At 40.2% G+C, this 17459-nt stretch overlaps 1 protein-coding gene across 1 annotated transcript; it reads right to left on the bottom strand.

Moving 5' to 3' along the window:
* Positions 1-666: 666 nt before the first annotated feature.
* Positions 667-14770, bottom strand: LOC135549816 (terminal nucleotidyltransferase 5A-like). The gene is made up of 2 exons (XM_064980141.1): positions 14246-14770; positions 667-2516 (listed from the first exon to the last, which is right to left on the bottom strand). Exons 1-2 carry the CDS (start codon positions 14399-14401, stop codon positions 1485-1487), a joined length of 1188 nt encoding a protein of 395 aa, XP_064836213.1. The 5' UTR covers positions 14402-14770; the 3' UTR covers positions 667-1484.
* Between the last annotated feature and the right edge of the window lie 2689 nt (positions 14771-17459).

Raw genomic sequence — 17459 nt, 5'->3', positions numbered from 1 at the left:
AAGCGTGATTCATCACTCCAGAGAATGCGTTTCCACGGCGGTGGTGAGCTTTACACCACCGAAACTTTGCGCTGCGCATGGCAATCTTATGCTTATGTGCGGCTGCTCAGCCATGGAAACCCATTTCATGAAGCTCCCAGCTCCCAGTTATTGTGCTGACTTTGCTTCCAGTGGCAGTTTGGAACTTGGTAGTGAATTTTGCAACTGAGGACAGACTATTTTTACATGCTATGCTTTATAGCACTCAGCTGTCCCATTTTGTGAGCTTGTATGGCCTACCACTTCGCTGCTGAGCCGTTGTTGCTCCTAGACGTTTCCATTTCACAATAACAGGACTTACAGTTGACCGGGTCAACTCTAGCAGGGCAGAGATTTTATGAACAGACTTGCTGGAAATGTAGCATCCTATGACGGTGCCATGTTGAAAGTCACTGAGCTCTTCAGTAAGGCCATTCTCCTGCTAATGTTTGTCTATGGAGATTGCATGGCTGTGTGCTCGATTTTATACACCTGCCAACAACGGGTGGGGCTGAAATAGCAGAATCCACTAACTTGAAGGGGTGTCAACATACTTTTGTATATATAATGTACATCCAGTACATATACAACATATTCCTGAATCCATTAGGAATGTGTAGACTGAGAAAGAAAGAAATCATACCAATGTTTCCATTTAAATGTTTTATTATTTGAAAAGGAAATACCCTGACCCTGGATATAGAAATGTACAGTAACCTGGGTGAAATAGATTCAAATACAGTTATTTCATTTACAGATCAAACTACTATAAGATGTCGGTTGGTTTTTCAGGCACTTAGAATCACAAAAGTCTGATTTATTTTCTTCACGCTACACAAGAACTGAATTCTTTGGTCCTTACATTTTTAAGGAAAAGGCCAGTTGAAACCACAGTCAGAACAGAATACAGCTTCCTGGTTTCTTATTTACATTTCCTTTTATGGATCCAAATATACTTCAAGTCCCCTATCAAGACTGGGAAGCTGAAAAGTTCTTCCGTCACATTTCAACCATTCTACACACATCAAAATAGACCACCAGTCTTCATCGTACATATATCAAAAGAAGCCAACGCTTCAGAACAGAAAAGAACAAACATCATAACAACGGCTCAAATCAGATTTACAGCAGTATTAATTGATATAATTTAGTGGGATGGGTTGCAACTGAAGATTTGGCAAAAAGATACAATACAATTTTTCCTTTTTTTGGTCCTCAGTGGACGTTGTCCTTAAGTCTCCCACAAGAAGACATTTTGCTACAGGTGGACTGAGCAAAGCACTCTATCGAACTGCTCAGCTCACGTTACTATAAGACAGAGGGTGCGTCTACAATGGCACCCTATTCCCTATATAGTTTCCTGGTAATATAAAGTAGTGCACTACGTAGGGAATAGGCTACCATTTGGGAAACTAGAAGCTTAAAAAAAAATCATAGTCCCCTTACGCTCCACTGATCCACCTCATTTAGCTACAAGGCAGCCATGTCCTGTGGTAAGAGTTACTATAAGAGCTACTCATGGGCGACTGGACCCTCGCTATGTAGTAGTTACTGAAGTTGACGTCTCTGACATAAGGCGCCGGCTGGTAGTAACAGGTGATGTTAGCCAGGGCCGGGATGGCGTTCTGCTCTGCCATGGCCCGTAGCGCCAGTGCCGAGATCAGTGCCAGTGTCTGGCGGCGCTCGTGTCCCATCAGGCACACGGTGCTCTCGTCCACCACATGCCGCAGCGTCACCAGGCAGTCGTAGCGCTTGTCCTCCATGCCATTGAAGTGGTTCTGGAGATATGCCTCCAGCTTTCGCTGCTGCTCGCCAATGTCCGGGAAGTCGATGAAGAAGCGTGAGCACATATAGCGCTGCAGAAGCTTCATCTGAGTCTCTGAGTCCGGTTTAAATCCCCGCACTAGCAGGTGGCAGTACTTCAGCAGTCCTCCGCCCCGGATCTCCTCGGGGCTGCGCGTGGCTATGGTCCTGGTGCGGAGGTGTCCCAGTGCCTCCTGGAAGTCCCCGTACATGCTCTCTCCGACCACAGTGGGGTGGAAGCTCTCAGACATGGACATGGCCGTCTCTGAGCAGCGGTCGAACAGCAGCAGTGAGTCCAGGCCGATCTGGAACGAATCTACGCTGAACTCAAACTGCCTTCGGAGGGATTCCACAAACTTCAGCTCCACGTTCTTCCCCGTGTTGTTGGAGAGGGAGATCAGGCTCCAGCGGTCTGTGTCGTTGCACACCTTCACCAGCTTCTGGACGTAGGCCTCTTTGAGGGTCATGGGCGAGACACGGCTGAGCCCCGGAGGTAGGAAGTCCACCAGGCTGTCCAGGACCACGTCTTTGACCACACGAAAGGTCTTGTCATCAGTCAGGTTCAGGCCAAAGATAAGGTCCAGGTCCTTGTAGCCCAGGCCGGTGTCCTGGTGGAGCACATAGCTGGCTGCTGAACCGTTCAGCTTCACATCGCGGACCACCACACCACGCTCCTGCAGTCGCGCCCGAACCACCTGCACAGGAGAGACAGAGACATGGGTGAGTGATCTGAGAGATACTATTAGAAAGACACTTTATTGTCGATTTTCTTTTCCAATCAAATATGTTTTTTAGTCATTTGTTTTCTTGCAATTGATCTGAGAAAGCAGGTCATTCCTGGAGGACCGAGTGTCTGCTGGTTTTGGGCATTTCCTTTCATTTTGTGTCCAACTAAGACCTAGACAACAGGTGAGGGAAGTTCCTACCTAATCAGTGGCCTTAATTGATCAATCAAGTACAAGCGAGGAGTGAAAACCTGCAGACAGCCCTCCATGGAATGAGTTTGACATCTGTGTGATAGAGAGATAACATGCCACTGCAAGTCGACACGTTGCTATAATGGTCACTGCCTCTTCTTTTGAAATGGTAATATTTCCATTTCAATCAAGGAATGGTTCACCAAGCTTTCAGCCAATGTTCATAACAGTAAAGACAAAATACTAGCATACAATAATTTGATGTGTGGATGAGAATAGAGAGGGACTCCATTATCCATTTGATATTTTAAGTAGAAATTGTGAACCAATATTGAATTTGAAAAGCCTGTTATATTAAATTAAGTTCCTTATACCAGACTGAGAAGTCAATAAATTCTTTCTAAAAAAAGAATTAAACATTTTGACATGTCCCTTCATTAACCCCATGTCAGTTCTAGGAAGATTTCAACCCACTAAATCCAAAAATGTCTCCAAGTTTCACCAACATTGTTATTTTGTTGCTTTGACAAAGTCATTTCTTAAGATGATTATTTATTTCATGTGATGGGTGATTCATTTACATCTGTCCCTCATTTCAAGGTCAGCTCCGTTAAGTGAACTTAACTATCATTTTAATATGGTGAAGCTACTCCTTTTTAAATATTTTTTTTCCACAAGAAATATTGAACATCTAATAGCTGGTTCTACTCTTTTGGGCAATCTTCTGGTATTTTGTGGTGGAAAATTGAACGGGCTGAGTACAACATGTCAAGCCTTTTAACTATAGATAGACAGGCTAGAAATGTTTAATCAATTTAATTTAGTTTTTGTGAAGCTTGCATTCAATTGCCACTCCCAGTTGCAAACAACAAGCTTCCATTCCCCCTGTCATGAGGGGATTCATGGCTGATTTATGATGGAATTGGCAATCCTGTTACGGTCAACCCGGCTACTTTACTATTGTCATTTTTTAAATTGAACCTCTTGAGATGGGAAAACATGGTCCTGAACATGTGCTCATTATGACAGAATGCGAAAATGAAGTGGAATCAAGTTACACTTCTTAATAGACACTGAATTGGTGGAATGACCCAAATAATGACAAGCAACAACATTAAATAACAAATGTAATCATTCCTTTCTGTTTTTCCAATGCACAGACTTTTAATTTGATCATGAACTGCCTATTTTCATAAAAAATACAAATATCTCTCTTTCTCTTATCCAGAGAGATGACACTGAATAAATTAAAAACCTCTGACTGGACAATAATATCCCTTATGCTTGCCAGCTACTTTAAAGTCCCTTGTCCTACATATAGTCTCTATCTTGTAAGAAGCCCACAATACAGAGTTACTGTAGCTCAGCTGAATGAAGATCCGGTGGACCTAAAGTCCCCTTAGTTATGCATGGAGAATCAGAGATTTCTCTGCGGGACACAGCAAGCCAGGGCTTGTATTTTTGTCTCTAACTTCACGAGGAACTCCAGCTGACCTGAAGATTATCTAGAAGAAAACGTACACATCTGTGTGACGTAGACAAATGGGGTTGGGTTGTGAACTTATAAAAACTCTGGTATGATTGTGCCAACATACTTGGCAAAGATATGGTTCACGAGCTTATTGGGTCACAGAACAGAACCGTCAGGGGTGGATCCTGGAGTTAAGGGAAACTGCTGAAGCTAAGAAAAGGCAGCTGAGATATTTCAAGCTTCCTGACTGTTACAGCTCTCCAAAGAGGAAATCAAGAAACTGGGACAATCCTTAACAGGCATGACCATGGTTACCAAGTACACACACTTGGTATATTTATCCAGACACTGATCCAAGTTTTCAACCAGGTATCTAGTCTGTATACGTACACATTCACACAATCCCTTCCAGGTCAGATCAAGTTCGCAAGTTAAGCCTAAGACAGACATTACAACATAAGCTATCCACTTTCCCTACTATCAAAATACCTCTTTCATGCAGTTGTTGTCCACAACTTTGCCACAGTGCCAACATTTCATAAAACAATTGATATCTGTATGAGTCACCACCCACAGTGAAATATGGTTTTAACCAGCTCAGGATAGGAATGTTTCCTGACCCACTGGACACAAACTGGTTGAATCAACGTTGTTTCCACCTCATTTCAATGAAATCACGTTGAACCAACGTGGAGTAGACGTTGAATTGGCATCTGTGCCCAAAGGGGAGCATGTACTTTTGTTTCGCAAAACACACGCACGCATGCACATACACCCACACCCATAGACACACTCACACACACAAAGCTGTGTCTGAGGAATTAGGTTATGTTGGCTTCACCACTATGCTAGGAAAGGAGAGTGTCCTGCCAAGTGTCTGCTGCCTGACTTATGTAGCTAGATCCCCATTCATGAATTTAGGTAACGGCCTCCTGCCTACCAAACTAGAAAACAAAGGCAGACTAAAAATCAGACAAATTGAGACATGCATAATATGTGTGTTGGGCTCCTTCTCTTCCCAAACTATTGCATCTTTTCAGGCCTTAATTGTAACCTCCTTTAAAGAATGTTGATTTTCAAAGCCAGTCCTTTTTAGGGGTGGAAATAACAGAGAATTGATTTTTCCAATAAAAGCACTTTAAGGAGCCCTGCTGTGCACATCTGTGTTGTGTTCCAATGAGAAAAGCAATCCGTTTCTAATGGTAAACCTCTAGACAGATGATACCCTCTGGACAGATGGTCACTAATAAAAACATTCAGAATATTAAAAACATCCTGAATATTCTGTGAAAACCAGAATATATATGAATCAATTCCCATAGCCCTTGTGGAATAATCAACGTTGCATATATAGGAATTTACTGTATGGTTCAATGAATACAAATGAATATGTATGTCTATTGGAATTAAGTTGAACTAAGCTAAGAGCATTATTAATTATACACTAAACCAAAATATAAAAGCAACATGTAAAGTGTTAGTCCCATGTTTCATGAGCTGAAATAAAACATCCCAGAAATTCTCAAAATGCACAAAAAGATTATTTCTCTCAACTTTTCTGCACAAATTTGTTACATCCCTGTTAGTGAGCATTTCTCCTTTGCCAATATAATCCATCCACCTGACAGGTGTGGCATATCAAGCAGCTGATTAAACAGCATAATCATTACACAGGTGCACCTTGTGCTGGTGACAATAAAAGGCCACTCTAAAATGTGCAGTTTTGTCACACAACACATTGCCAGAGGTTTCTCAAGTTTTGAGGGAGCGTGCATTTGGCATGCTGGCTAGAGTGATGTGCACCAGAGCTTTTGAAAGAGAATTGAATGTTCATTTCTCTACCATAAGCCGCCTCCAACCTCAGACCACTTGTATGGCATTGTGTAGGCGAGCAGTTTGCTTATGTCAACATTATGAACAGAGTACCCCATGGTGGCGGTGGGTTTTTGTATGGGCAGACATAAGCTACGGACCATGAACACAATGGCATTTTATCAATGGGAATTTGAGCGCACAGAAATACCATGATGAGATCCTGAGGCCCATTGTTGTGCCATTCATCTGCCACCATCACCTCATGTTTCAGCATGAAAATGTACAGTCCCATGTCGCAAGGATCTGTACACAATTCCTGGAAGCTGAAAATGTCCCAGTTCTTCCATGCATTACATGCATACTCTCCAGACATGTCAACCATTGAGCATGTTTGGGATGCTCTGGATCAACGTGTACGACAGCATGTTACAGTTCCCACTAATATCCAGCAACTTTGTGCAGCCATTGAAGAGGAGTGGGACAACATTCCACAGTCCACAATCAACAGCTTGATCAACTCTATGTAAAGGAGGTGTGTCGCGCTACATGACGAAAATGGTGGTCGCACCAGATACAGACTGGTTTTCTGATCTCCGCCCCTACTTTTTTTAAAAGGTATCTGTGACCAACAGATGCATATCCCAGTCACGTGAAATCCATAGATTAATGCCTAAATTAATGTATTTCAATTGACTGATTTCCTTAACTGTAACTCAGTCAAATATTTTTAATTGTTGCATGTTGCATTTATATTTTTGTTGTTTACATTACATTTTACATTTAAGTCATTTAGCAGACGCTCTTATCCAGAGCGACTTATTTTTATATTCAGTATAATAAACAGTAAGAACTGCCTTACTAAATATAGGGTTCGGCAGAGGGTATCAACCCATGATGAGACCATTCAGATAGTCATACATACTGCTAGCCTGAAACAAATGATGAGGAGGATGTATTTTCCTTATATGGGCTGTTTTATATTTTACTGAGTACAAGGACAAGTAGGTCTAACTGAATGGAATAGGTCAACCTGAAAGACCCCCTTATAATGTCTTATAACACAAAAGGGTCTACCAAAATAAGAAGTAACCCCCTTCTTCCACCTCCTCTCCAAAAGTAGGCCATTCCATTCCTGCATTACGCAACAAGCACCTGGTGAAGTTGAGCGGAACATTTCCTCTCGACATCGAGCAGGAGTAGTAGACTTGTAAAAAAGCCACAAACTGACCAGACGGTGGCGTTGACAATGTCTTGGCGAGGCATTACATACTACTCTTTGCATTCCTACTCCAGTCTGGAGGGTTTCCTCTAGAATTTAATTTACCTCAGTCTGGTAGTAGCCTAAATAGCACCCTGTTCCCTATGTAGTGCACTACTTTTGACTAGAGCGCCATGGTAAAAAGTAGTGCACTATATAGGGAATAGGGTGCCATTTGGAACTGAACTGAATGTGTTATATTATTTCAGTGAGAAAACAGTCTCAGAAACAGCCATTAGCCAGCTAAACCACATGGTCCTCTAAACTCCAGTTAGAACACTGCCTGGCCTGGACAGAGAGTCACAGAAAGACCCAGCCAAGCCAAGTATATGGCATCAGTAAATTAATGAGATGTTTAGTAGTCTATGACCCTGGCATCCGGTCCAGTCAGCCCAGAAGGCAAAGACAGCCCAGGCATATTATACTCAGTCAGTAGGATAACAGGAACAGATTATGGGTTTTTCCTCAGAGGTGAGTGAGTTGCCTTGCTGTGGGTGGTCACGGCACCTGAACCAGCCATTAAACTAGACTAGAAATGGTACAGCATTCATTCATAAAACTAGACTGGTGATACAGTATTCATTCAATAAATTAGACTGATGATACAGTATTCATTCGTAAATCTAGACTGGTATCAGTATTTATTATCATAAAACTAGACTGTTGATACAGTATTTATTACCATAAAACTAGACTGTTGATACAGCATTTAGTGTCATAAAACTAGACTATTGATACAGTATTTGTTACCATAAAACTAGACTGTTGATACAGTATTTATTACCATAAAACTAGACTATTGATACAGTATTTATTATCATAAAACTACACTGGTGATACAGTATTTATTATCATAAAACTAGACTGTTGATACAGTATTTATTATCATAAAACTAGACTGTTGATACAGTATTTATTACCATAAAACTAGACTGTTGATACAGTATTTATTATCATAAACTAGACTGTTGATACAGTATTTATTACCATAAAACTAGACTGTTGATACAGTATTTATTACCATAAAACTAGACTGTTGATACAGTATTTATTACCATAAAACTAGACTGTTAATACAGTATTTATTACCATAAAACTAGACTGTTGATACAGTATTTATTATCATAAAACTAGACTGTTGATACAGTATTTATTACCATAAAACTAGACTGTTGATACAGTATTTATTACCATAAAACTAGACTGTTAATACAGTATTTATTACCATAAAACTAGGCTGATGATACAGTATTTATTACCATAAAACTAGGCTGATGATACAGTATTTATTACCATAAAACTAGACTGATGACACAGTATTTATTATCATAAAACTAGGCCGATGATACAGTATCTATTATCATATAACTAGGCCGATGATACAGTATATATTATTATAAATAGGCCGATGATACAGTATCTATTATCATATAACTAGGCCGATGATACAGTATCTATTATCATATAACTAGGCCGATGATACAGTATCTATTATCATATAACTAGGCCGATGATACAGTATCTATTATCATATAACTAGGCCGATGATACAGTATCTATTATCATATAACTAGGCCGATGATACAGTATCTATTATCATAAAACTAGGCCGATGATACAGTATCTATTATCATATAACTAGGCCGATGATACAGTATCTATTATCATATAACTAGGCCGATGATACAGTATCTATTATCATATAACTAGGCCGATGATAAAGTATCTATTATCATATAACTAGGCCGATGATACAGTATCTATTATCATATAACTAGGCCAATGATACAGTATCTATTATCATATAACTAGGCCGATGATACAGTATCTATTATCATATAACTAGGCCGATGATACAGTATCTATTATCATATAACTAGGCCGATGATACAGTATCTATTATCATATAACTAGGCCGATGATACAGTATCTATTATCATAAAACTAGGCCGATGATACAGTATCTATTATCATATAACTAGGCCGATGATACAGTATCTATTATCATATAACTAGGCCGATGATACAGTATCTATTATCATATAACTAGGCCGATGATACAGTATATATTATCATAAAACTAGACTGATGATACAGTATTTATTATCATATAACTAGAATGATGATACAGTATTTTATCATAAGAGTAGACTGATGATACAGTATTTTATCATAAAAGTAGACTTATGATACAGTATTTTATCATAAAAGTAGACTGATGATATAGTATTTATTATCATAAAACTAGACTGGTGATACAGTGTTTAGTATCATATAACTAGAATGATGATACAGTATTTATTGTCATAAAACTAGACTGGTGATACAGTGTTTATTATCATATAACTAGAATGATGATACAGTATTTTATCATAAAAGTAGACTGATGATACAGTATTTACTGTCATAAAACTAGACTGGCGATACAGAATTATTTATCATATAACTACAATGATGATACAGTATTTATTATCATAAAACTAGACAGATGATACAGTATATATTATCATACAACTAGAATAGTCCAGATTCGAAAACTACTTAATTAAAGAGACTACAATCTAAAGGAAGAGAGAGTGAGAGAGTGAGAGAGTGGGAGAGAGAGCGAGAGAGAGAGAGAGAGAGAGAGAGAGAGAGAGAGAGAGAGAGAGAGAGAGAGAGAGATATTTGAAGAAGAGAGTGTGAGAAAGAGAGAAAGTGAGAGATTTGAAGAAGAAAAACTAGTCAAGCATACCATTTCATTTTATGGGCCAATGTTGAGTTCAGCTGGCATTTCACCACAATTGCCTCCTTGAAAGCCAGCAACAGCAAAGCACACGCCTATATGTAGAGGTCTAACAGAGCTATACACTGTAATGTAAGACCAAACTATGTTCATGGAGGCGTTTGGTGTCATTGTGTCAATCAGTCTCACCAACAATAGACCGAAAGAGGAGTTGGCTTACATTCTGGCAGGGCCCACAACAGAACCAGGTGACTGGGAGAGTATTGTGGTGTGTGTGTGAGTGTGTGAGTGCTTTGGGTCTACTCTTACCACACTGACACCTTGCCAACCTGACCCACCTAGGCCCCTGTTACTGGTGTGACCAACTAGCTAATCTAGTTTCCTTATCCTGCCCCAGAAATGGAAGCCATCGCCCCCACCCAGGAAAGAAGAGCTCACTTCAAGTAAGCTCCCTATAGTGAAATGAGAGCAGGAACAAAACAAAAACATAGGAAAACATCTGCCTCAGGCTTTGCCCCACTGTGTTCTACTCTATTCTAGAATCTACACCCTGAATTTGATATGAGCAAACCTGGAAAAAGTGTGTTCCCTTTCCTTGACTGGCCAAGCCAAGTAAAACAGATTAACACCCATAGCTCTACTTCCACCCTTCCACCATACTGTTAACATGAAGTAATATCTGATCTGATCTGACACACTAATAAACATTCAATGTCTGGATATGTAATCTCGGCTGTATAACACCACTGGGTAGGCTGGGTAATGTGTATGTGTGTGTATGTGTGTCACAGGACGTTGCTAAGAGGAGGACAGCTCATAATAATATCCGGAACGGAGGTAATGGAATGGCATGGAAACCGGGTTTTTGATGTACAGTACCAGTCAAAGGTTTGGACCCACCTACTCATTCAAGGGTTTTTCTTTATTTTTACTATTTTTAACATTGTTTAATGATAGTAAAGACGATCAAAACTCTGAAATAACACGTAGTAACCAAAAAAAGTGTTAAAAAAATTGAAATATATTTTATATTTGAAATTCTTCAAAGTAGCCACCCTTTGCCTTGATGACAGCTTTGCACAATCTCGGCATTCTCTCAACCAGCTTCACCTGGAATGCTTTTACAGGAGGTCTTATAGGAGTTCCCACATATGCTGAGCACTTGTTGGCTGACTTTCCTTCACTCTGCCGTCCAACTCATCCCTAATCATCTCAATTGGTTTGAGGTCGGGTGATTGCGAAGGCTAGATCATCTGATACAGCACTCCATCACTCTCCTTCTTGGTCGAATAGCCCTTACACAGCCTGGAGGTGTGTTGGGTGATTGTCCTGTTGAAAAACAAATCACAGTCCCACTAAGCGCAGAATGCTGTGGAAGCCATGCTGGTTGTGTGCCTTGAATTCTAAATAAATCACAGACAGTGCCACCAGCAAAGCACCCCCACACCATCACACCTCCTCTTCCATGCGTCACAGTGGGAACTACACATGTGGAGTTCATCCGTTCACCTACTCTGCGTCTCACAAAGACACAGTGGTTGGAACCAAAAATCTCAAATTTGGACTCATCAGACTAAAGGACGGATTTCCACCGGTCTAATGTCCATTGCTCATGTTTCTTGGCGCAAGCAAGTCTCTTTTTGTTATTGTTGTCTTTTAGTAGTGGTTTCTTTGCAGCAATTCAACCATGAAGGTCTGATTCACACAATCTACTCTGAACAGTTTATGTTGAGATGTGTCTGAGAAACATTTATTTTGTTTGCAATTTCTGAGGCTTGTAACTAATGAACTCATCCTCTGCAGCAGAGGTAACTTTGGGTCTTCCTTTCCTGTGGCGGTCCTCATGAGAGCCAGTTTCATGAGAGCCAGTTTCACGCTTGATGGTTTTTGTGACTGCACTTCAAGAAACCTTCAAAGTTCTTGAATTGATGGACCTTCATGCCTTGAAGTAATAATGGAATTATTTGGACTTGATCTTTTACCAAATAGGGCTATCTTTTGTATATCACCTCTACCTTGTCATAACACAACTGATTGGCTCAAACACAAATGACCTTTTACATTTAATTTAAAAAAATTTTTTTTTACCCCCTTTTCTCCTCAATTTCGTGGTATCCAATAGTTAGTAATTACTATCTTGTCTCATCGCTACAACTCCCGTACGGGCTCGGAAGAAGGTCAAAATCCATGCGTCCTCCGAAACACAAACCAACCAAGCTGCACTGCTTCTTAACACAGCGCTTCCAACCCGTAAGCCAGCCGCACCAATGTCTCGGGGGAAACACAGTGCACCTGGTGACCTTAGTTAGCGTGCACTGCACCCGGCCCGCCACAGGAGTCGCTGGTGCGCGATGAGACAAGGATATCCTTACCGGCCAAGCCCTCCCTAACCCGGACGATGCTAGGCCAATTGTGCGTCGCCCCACGGACCTGGGACAGAGCCTGGGCGCAAACCCAGAGTCTCTGGTGGCACAGCTAGCGCTGCGATGCAGTGCCCTAGACCACTGCACCACCCGGGAGGCCCCCACAAATTAACTTTTGACAAGGCACACCTGCTAATTAATTTAAATGCATTCCAGGTGACTACCTCATGAAGCTGGTTGAGAGAATGCCAAGAATGTGCAAAGCCGTCATCATGGCAAAGGGTGGCTGCTATGAAGAATCTCAAATATAAAATATTTTTAGACTTGTTTAACACTTTTTTGGTTACAACATGATTCCATATGTGTTATTTTATAGTTTTGATGTGTTTACTATTATTCTACAATGTGTGTGTATGTGTGTGTGTGGAGGCCTATTGTGAAGTTCCTCAGGACTGTCAATCCATTGCTTATCTACCCACAATCCACTGCACTAAATCAGCAACGGTGACACTTCTCTTTTACTCCTCCCATGGCACCCGCACACACACACACACACACACACACACACACACACACACACACACACACACACACACACACACACACACACACACACACACACACACACACACACACACACACACACACACACACACACACACACACACACACACACACACACACACACACACACACACACACAACAATATGGAGCCACACCATAAATAGATGTTATCTAGATGACAATTTTTCAATAACCACCCCCTATTGAGAGCCCTGTGGAACACCTCGAAGAACACATATTTCTGGCCGCAAGGGGAAAAAACATTTTGGTCCTGGGTTGGATCAGTTGGTTTTCTAGGCAGGAGAGAGAGAGGAAGAGAAAACGTCACTGAAGATGTGTACCATTGCTTACTGCCAGTGGTATGGGACTGGATGGCCAGCCAGAGCCTACTGGGGACTTCTCCAGCCTGGGTGTTTTCTACTGGAACAACATGGATACAGCATACATCCTCACATAGGTCTGACCTACCAATACAGATCACAGGCCTACATTTCATTAATGAAAGCTACATGGAAACTTGTCCATTCTCAATTTCTCTATACTCTGCCCAATTGTAATTCAATATACAGTACCTTACTTTCTCTCCCTCTATGTGTAAAAGTTGTATCGTTTTGTAGACCAATGAAATGACTCTGGTCGCAGAAGGATTGGAATGAGAAAGTGGAAATGTCAGTTAAAGGATTAGATCATCTGCTCCTTGATATTTCCTCCTGTCTGTTACAGTGAATGTAAATAACAGGATTCACGAGTCATGATTCAATGCAATGGGTGGATATTCCAATACCTTTTAGTAGACTATTGTAAAAATACATTGTATGAGCATGCCAAAAGGACGGGCACAGAAGCATATTCACAGATGGTATCTGAATATTTGAAGAATATTGGAGCTTTTTATCCTCATCCACAGCACTGAAAAATGTGCTATTATTATGGTATTACATAAATACGACATGGTTAGCCTTGGAATGTTCCCAAAATACACCGCCTTCCTGACTCTACTTACTTCTCAAATTCAAATGTTCAGTGCGTATGCGTGTGTAGCCTATGTGCGTTAAAGTTTGCAAGCGTGCGTGCGTGCGTGTGTGCGAGCGTGTTTAAAAAAAATATTTCACACACATTCCTGAGTTGGCTATTCATTCACTAAAGCAATTTATGATGAGACTGAATTAAATAAATATTGAACAAGTAAAAAAAAAGGAAAATAACAGGCTATATGTGATGAGTTTGGAAGTAGGCGAGAGAAAAGCTTCGTCCCTCATTATCGGACTGATTGTGGTCCAGAACTCCCCAGACCAAAGCCGTTATCTCACCTGGACTATCTGCCGAGGCTGTACGGAAAGCGTCGGGAAGTTTCCGCGTCCGTGAATAGGAACGCTCTCTCCGAGAATGGAGTCCAACCTCTGCACCTGCTCCCAAGACAACACACACAACCGCCGACTCTGCTCCGACTCATCCCCGAAGGACATGATGGGACGGGGAAAGGTAGTAAAATCTTCGGTAGTGTTGGTGGATGTAGGCTATTATGAACAGTACCAAAGCAATTCCCAAAATAGGTGTTTCTTTTGAAGTTGGAATGAAACTTGAAATCTTCAATAAATGATACAAAATCGCCCTAGTTGCGTTTCTCAGATGTCACTTAGAACATACGTTTCAAAACAATCTAGGCTAAAGGTCCGAGAGTTCTGCACATATAAAACATAGATCGGTAAACTAAACCGTTTGTCATCTCCAAAACTCTCCTGCGCTGTGACTGTGAAACACTTCTAACTGTAATCCAGTTGGGAGCATATTGACGGGTTTAAAGAAAATGGGATTAACATAAACGTCCTGATTGGTTGTGCGGGAGGTTTATGAATACCTCAACATACAGAAGACTACAAGAGGCCATGCGCACACACCCACTTCCCTTGCGTCAGTAGAGGCTAGTCTGCTGCTTTCATAGGATACTTCATAGGATACCACATTGGAGCTGCCATAATACCCATTACACTTAGTGGTCAAACAGGGAAATGGTTCCAATCGTTTTCCACAATTCATTCTTCCCATAGGGGATTTTAGAAACACTTCAAATAAGGGCTGTGTTTCCTATGGGTTTACCCTGGCATGACGTTTTGATAACCATGTAAATCTCTCTTCGACAATGTGACTTGTATCAATATATTTGTCTCTATTTACTCTTAGATTCAAAAAGGCTATTTAGCATCAAAGTAGACATCATGCAAAACTACAAATCCCTGAATTGTCCATTAAAATAAATGTAGCCAAATGATTCATTACTATATTTAGCTAACATTATATAGTTAATCCAGGGATTCTTACCTTTGCCTCAATTCGTCAGTCTCGTCCAGATCAACGTGGCCTTTGTAGTTATTTATGATAGTCACATGTGCTGCTAATTAACGTTTCATTTGTTGGGGGTAAATACAGGTGAGTATATTGATAAATGTCACCTTGTCCTAGAGAGATTTACATGTTTATCAAAACGTCACACCAGGGTAAAAGATTAGAAGTATTTGTTCCTGTTACTGTGTAATCTGTATCTCCATTATGTATTTATTGGTAACCTATCATTCACACTTTTCAAAACTGCCCTGACCAGCCATCAACCTCACACTCTACAGTATAATTCAGTGGTTCTCAAACTTTTTGGATCCAGGGACCTTTTGTGATAGTAAATTAATCAAGGACCCATCATCAGAACTTGAGTTTATTAAAGGAGTATTACTATGACTTTGGCAGTGCATGGACTGATGAACCAAGTCTCAGGCCCTCGGAAGGAACATTGTAGCCCTTTCCTGCAGTCAAATGATGTAGTGGCCTCATGGGTTGAATGTTAATTATATTTTTCATAATTTTATAATTTCATAAACATTGTTTTTTTAAAAGCCACAGAAAATCAGGTGTTTCTATATCAAAAGGTTTTGTTATAATATAATCTTCTGTGATGTATTTAAAGTGTAATATTGGGATGTAAACTCAAAATGTAGTACATTTTAAGCCCATAACCATGTGTGTGAGGTGTATACTTTTGTTGCAAAGTAGATTTGTTTAACGGGCTAGGGTCCTTTTTTCTGGATTTCCGCCTGACTGACGTTCCCAAAGTAAACTACCTGTTACTCAGGCCCAGAAGCCAGGATATGCATATAATTGGTACGATTGGGTAGAAAACACTTTTAAGTTTGTAGAAATTTTAAATAATGTGTGAGACTATAACACAATAGGTATGGTAGGTGACGATCCAAAGAAAAAACACCCAGAATATTTCTTTTTTGAGAGCCTATGCTCTTCCAATGGAAAGTGTAGGGTCATATCCAAATCCAGCATCCAGATTGCAATTCCTATGTCTTCCACTAGATGTCAACAGTCTTTGTTCAAGGTTTCAGGCTTTTCTTCCCAAACAATGAAGAATTTTGAGTTTTAGTACTGGGAGTCAGAGTTGGAAATCAGTCTGTGCGAACACGACAAAGACGACGCGCACCTGCTAATTTTACTTTCCTATTGAACATACTTCTTTCCGTATGAAATATTATAGTTTAATTACATTTTAGGGTACCTGATGATTTAATAGAAATGTATTTTGACTTGTTTTAACAAAGTTTAGCGGTAGCTTTTTGGATTCCTTTCTCTGCATGTTGAACGAGTGGATTACTCAAATCGATGGCGCCAACTAAACTGACTTTTTGGGATGTAAAGAAGGATTTTATCTAACAAAACAACAATGTTTGTTGTAGCTGAGAACCTTTGGATTGCAAGTCAGAGGAAGATCTTCAAAGAGTAAGTGAATATTTAATCGCTATTTGTGATTTTATGAAGCCTGGTTGAAAACTATTTTGATTTGGGGCACCGTCCTCAAACAATCGCATGGCATGTTTTCGCTGTAAATTCTACTGTAAAACGGACAATGCAGTTAGATGAACAAGACTTTAAGTTTTTAACCGATATAAGACAGTTGTATGTACCTAAATGTTTAATATCCATAATCGTTATGATTATATATTTGAATTGCGCGCCCTACAATTTCACCGGAAGTTGTCAACAGGTGTCCCGCTGGCGCCTAGCCCTACTAGGTTTTTAAGGCTACCAAGAAACACTCTGTGTGACCATGATTTAGCCCACTGCAGTAAAATGTTAAAGGCCCGGTTCTTGACATAGGAGAGAACATTGAGCAATTTTCAAGCTAATTTCCTTCAATTCTACACTATTTTGCCATGGGGCAGAGAGATTTTTTGTTGTTACAGGTTTAAAGCTAATATCCTGCAATTCTATACATTTTTCCATGAGGCAGAGGTAAATCGTTGCAGTTTTAAAACTTAAATTACAGTGAATCTATGTTAAAAAACAAAACATTTTTGGGAATACAAGAAAAAATGTGGATAATTGGTGGAATGCCAATATGCCAGTTAGCCTCCAGGTCCAGGGTTATTACGAACATCAATTGTAGATTAATAATATTACATTGTATTGCACCTTCTAAACTTATTCCATTGATCCCTTAGCAAAAATTTGTTACATTTGTTGTTGTTA

Source organism: Oncorhynchus masou, chromosome 12 (genome assembly GCF_036934945.1).
Source record: "Oncorhynchus masou masou isolate Uvic2021 chromosome 12, UVic_Omas_1.1, whole genome shotgun sequence".
Lineage (NCBI taxonomy): Eukaryota > Metazoa > Chordata > Actinopteri > Salmoniformes > Salmonidae > Oncorhynchus > Oncorhynchus masou.
The sequence above is the reverse complement of the archived record's forward strand: the minus strand, read 5'-3'. Positions and strand labels throughout refer to the sequence as shown.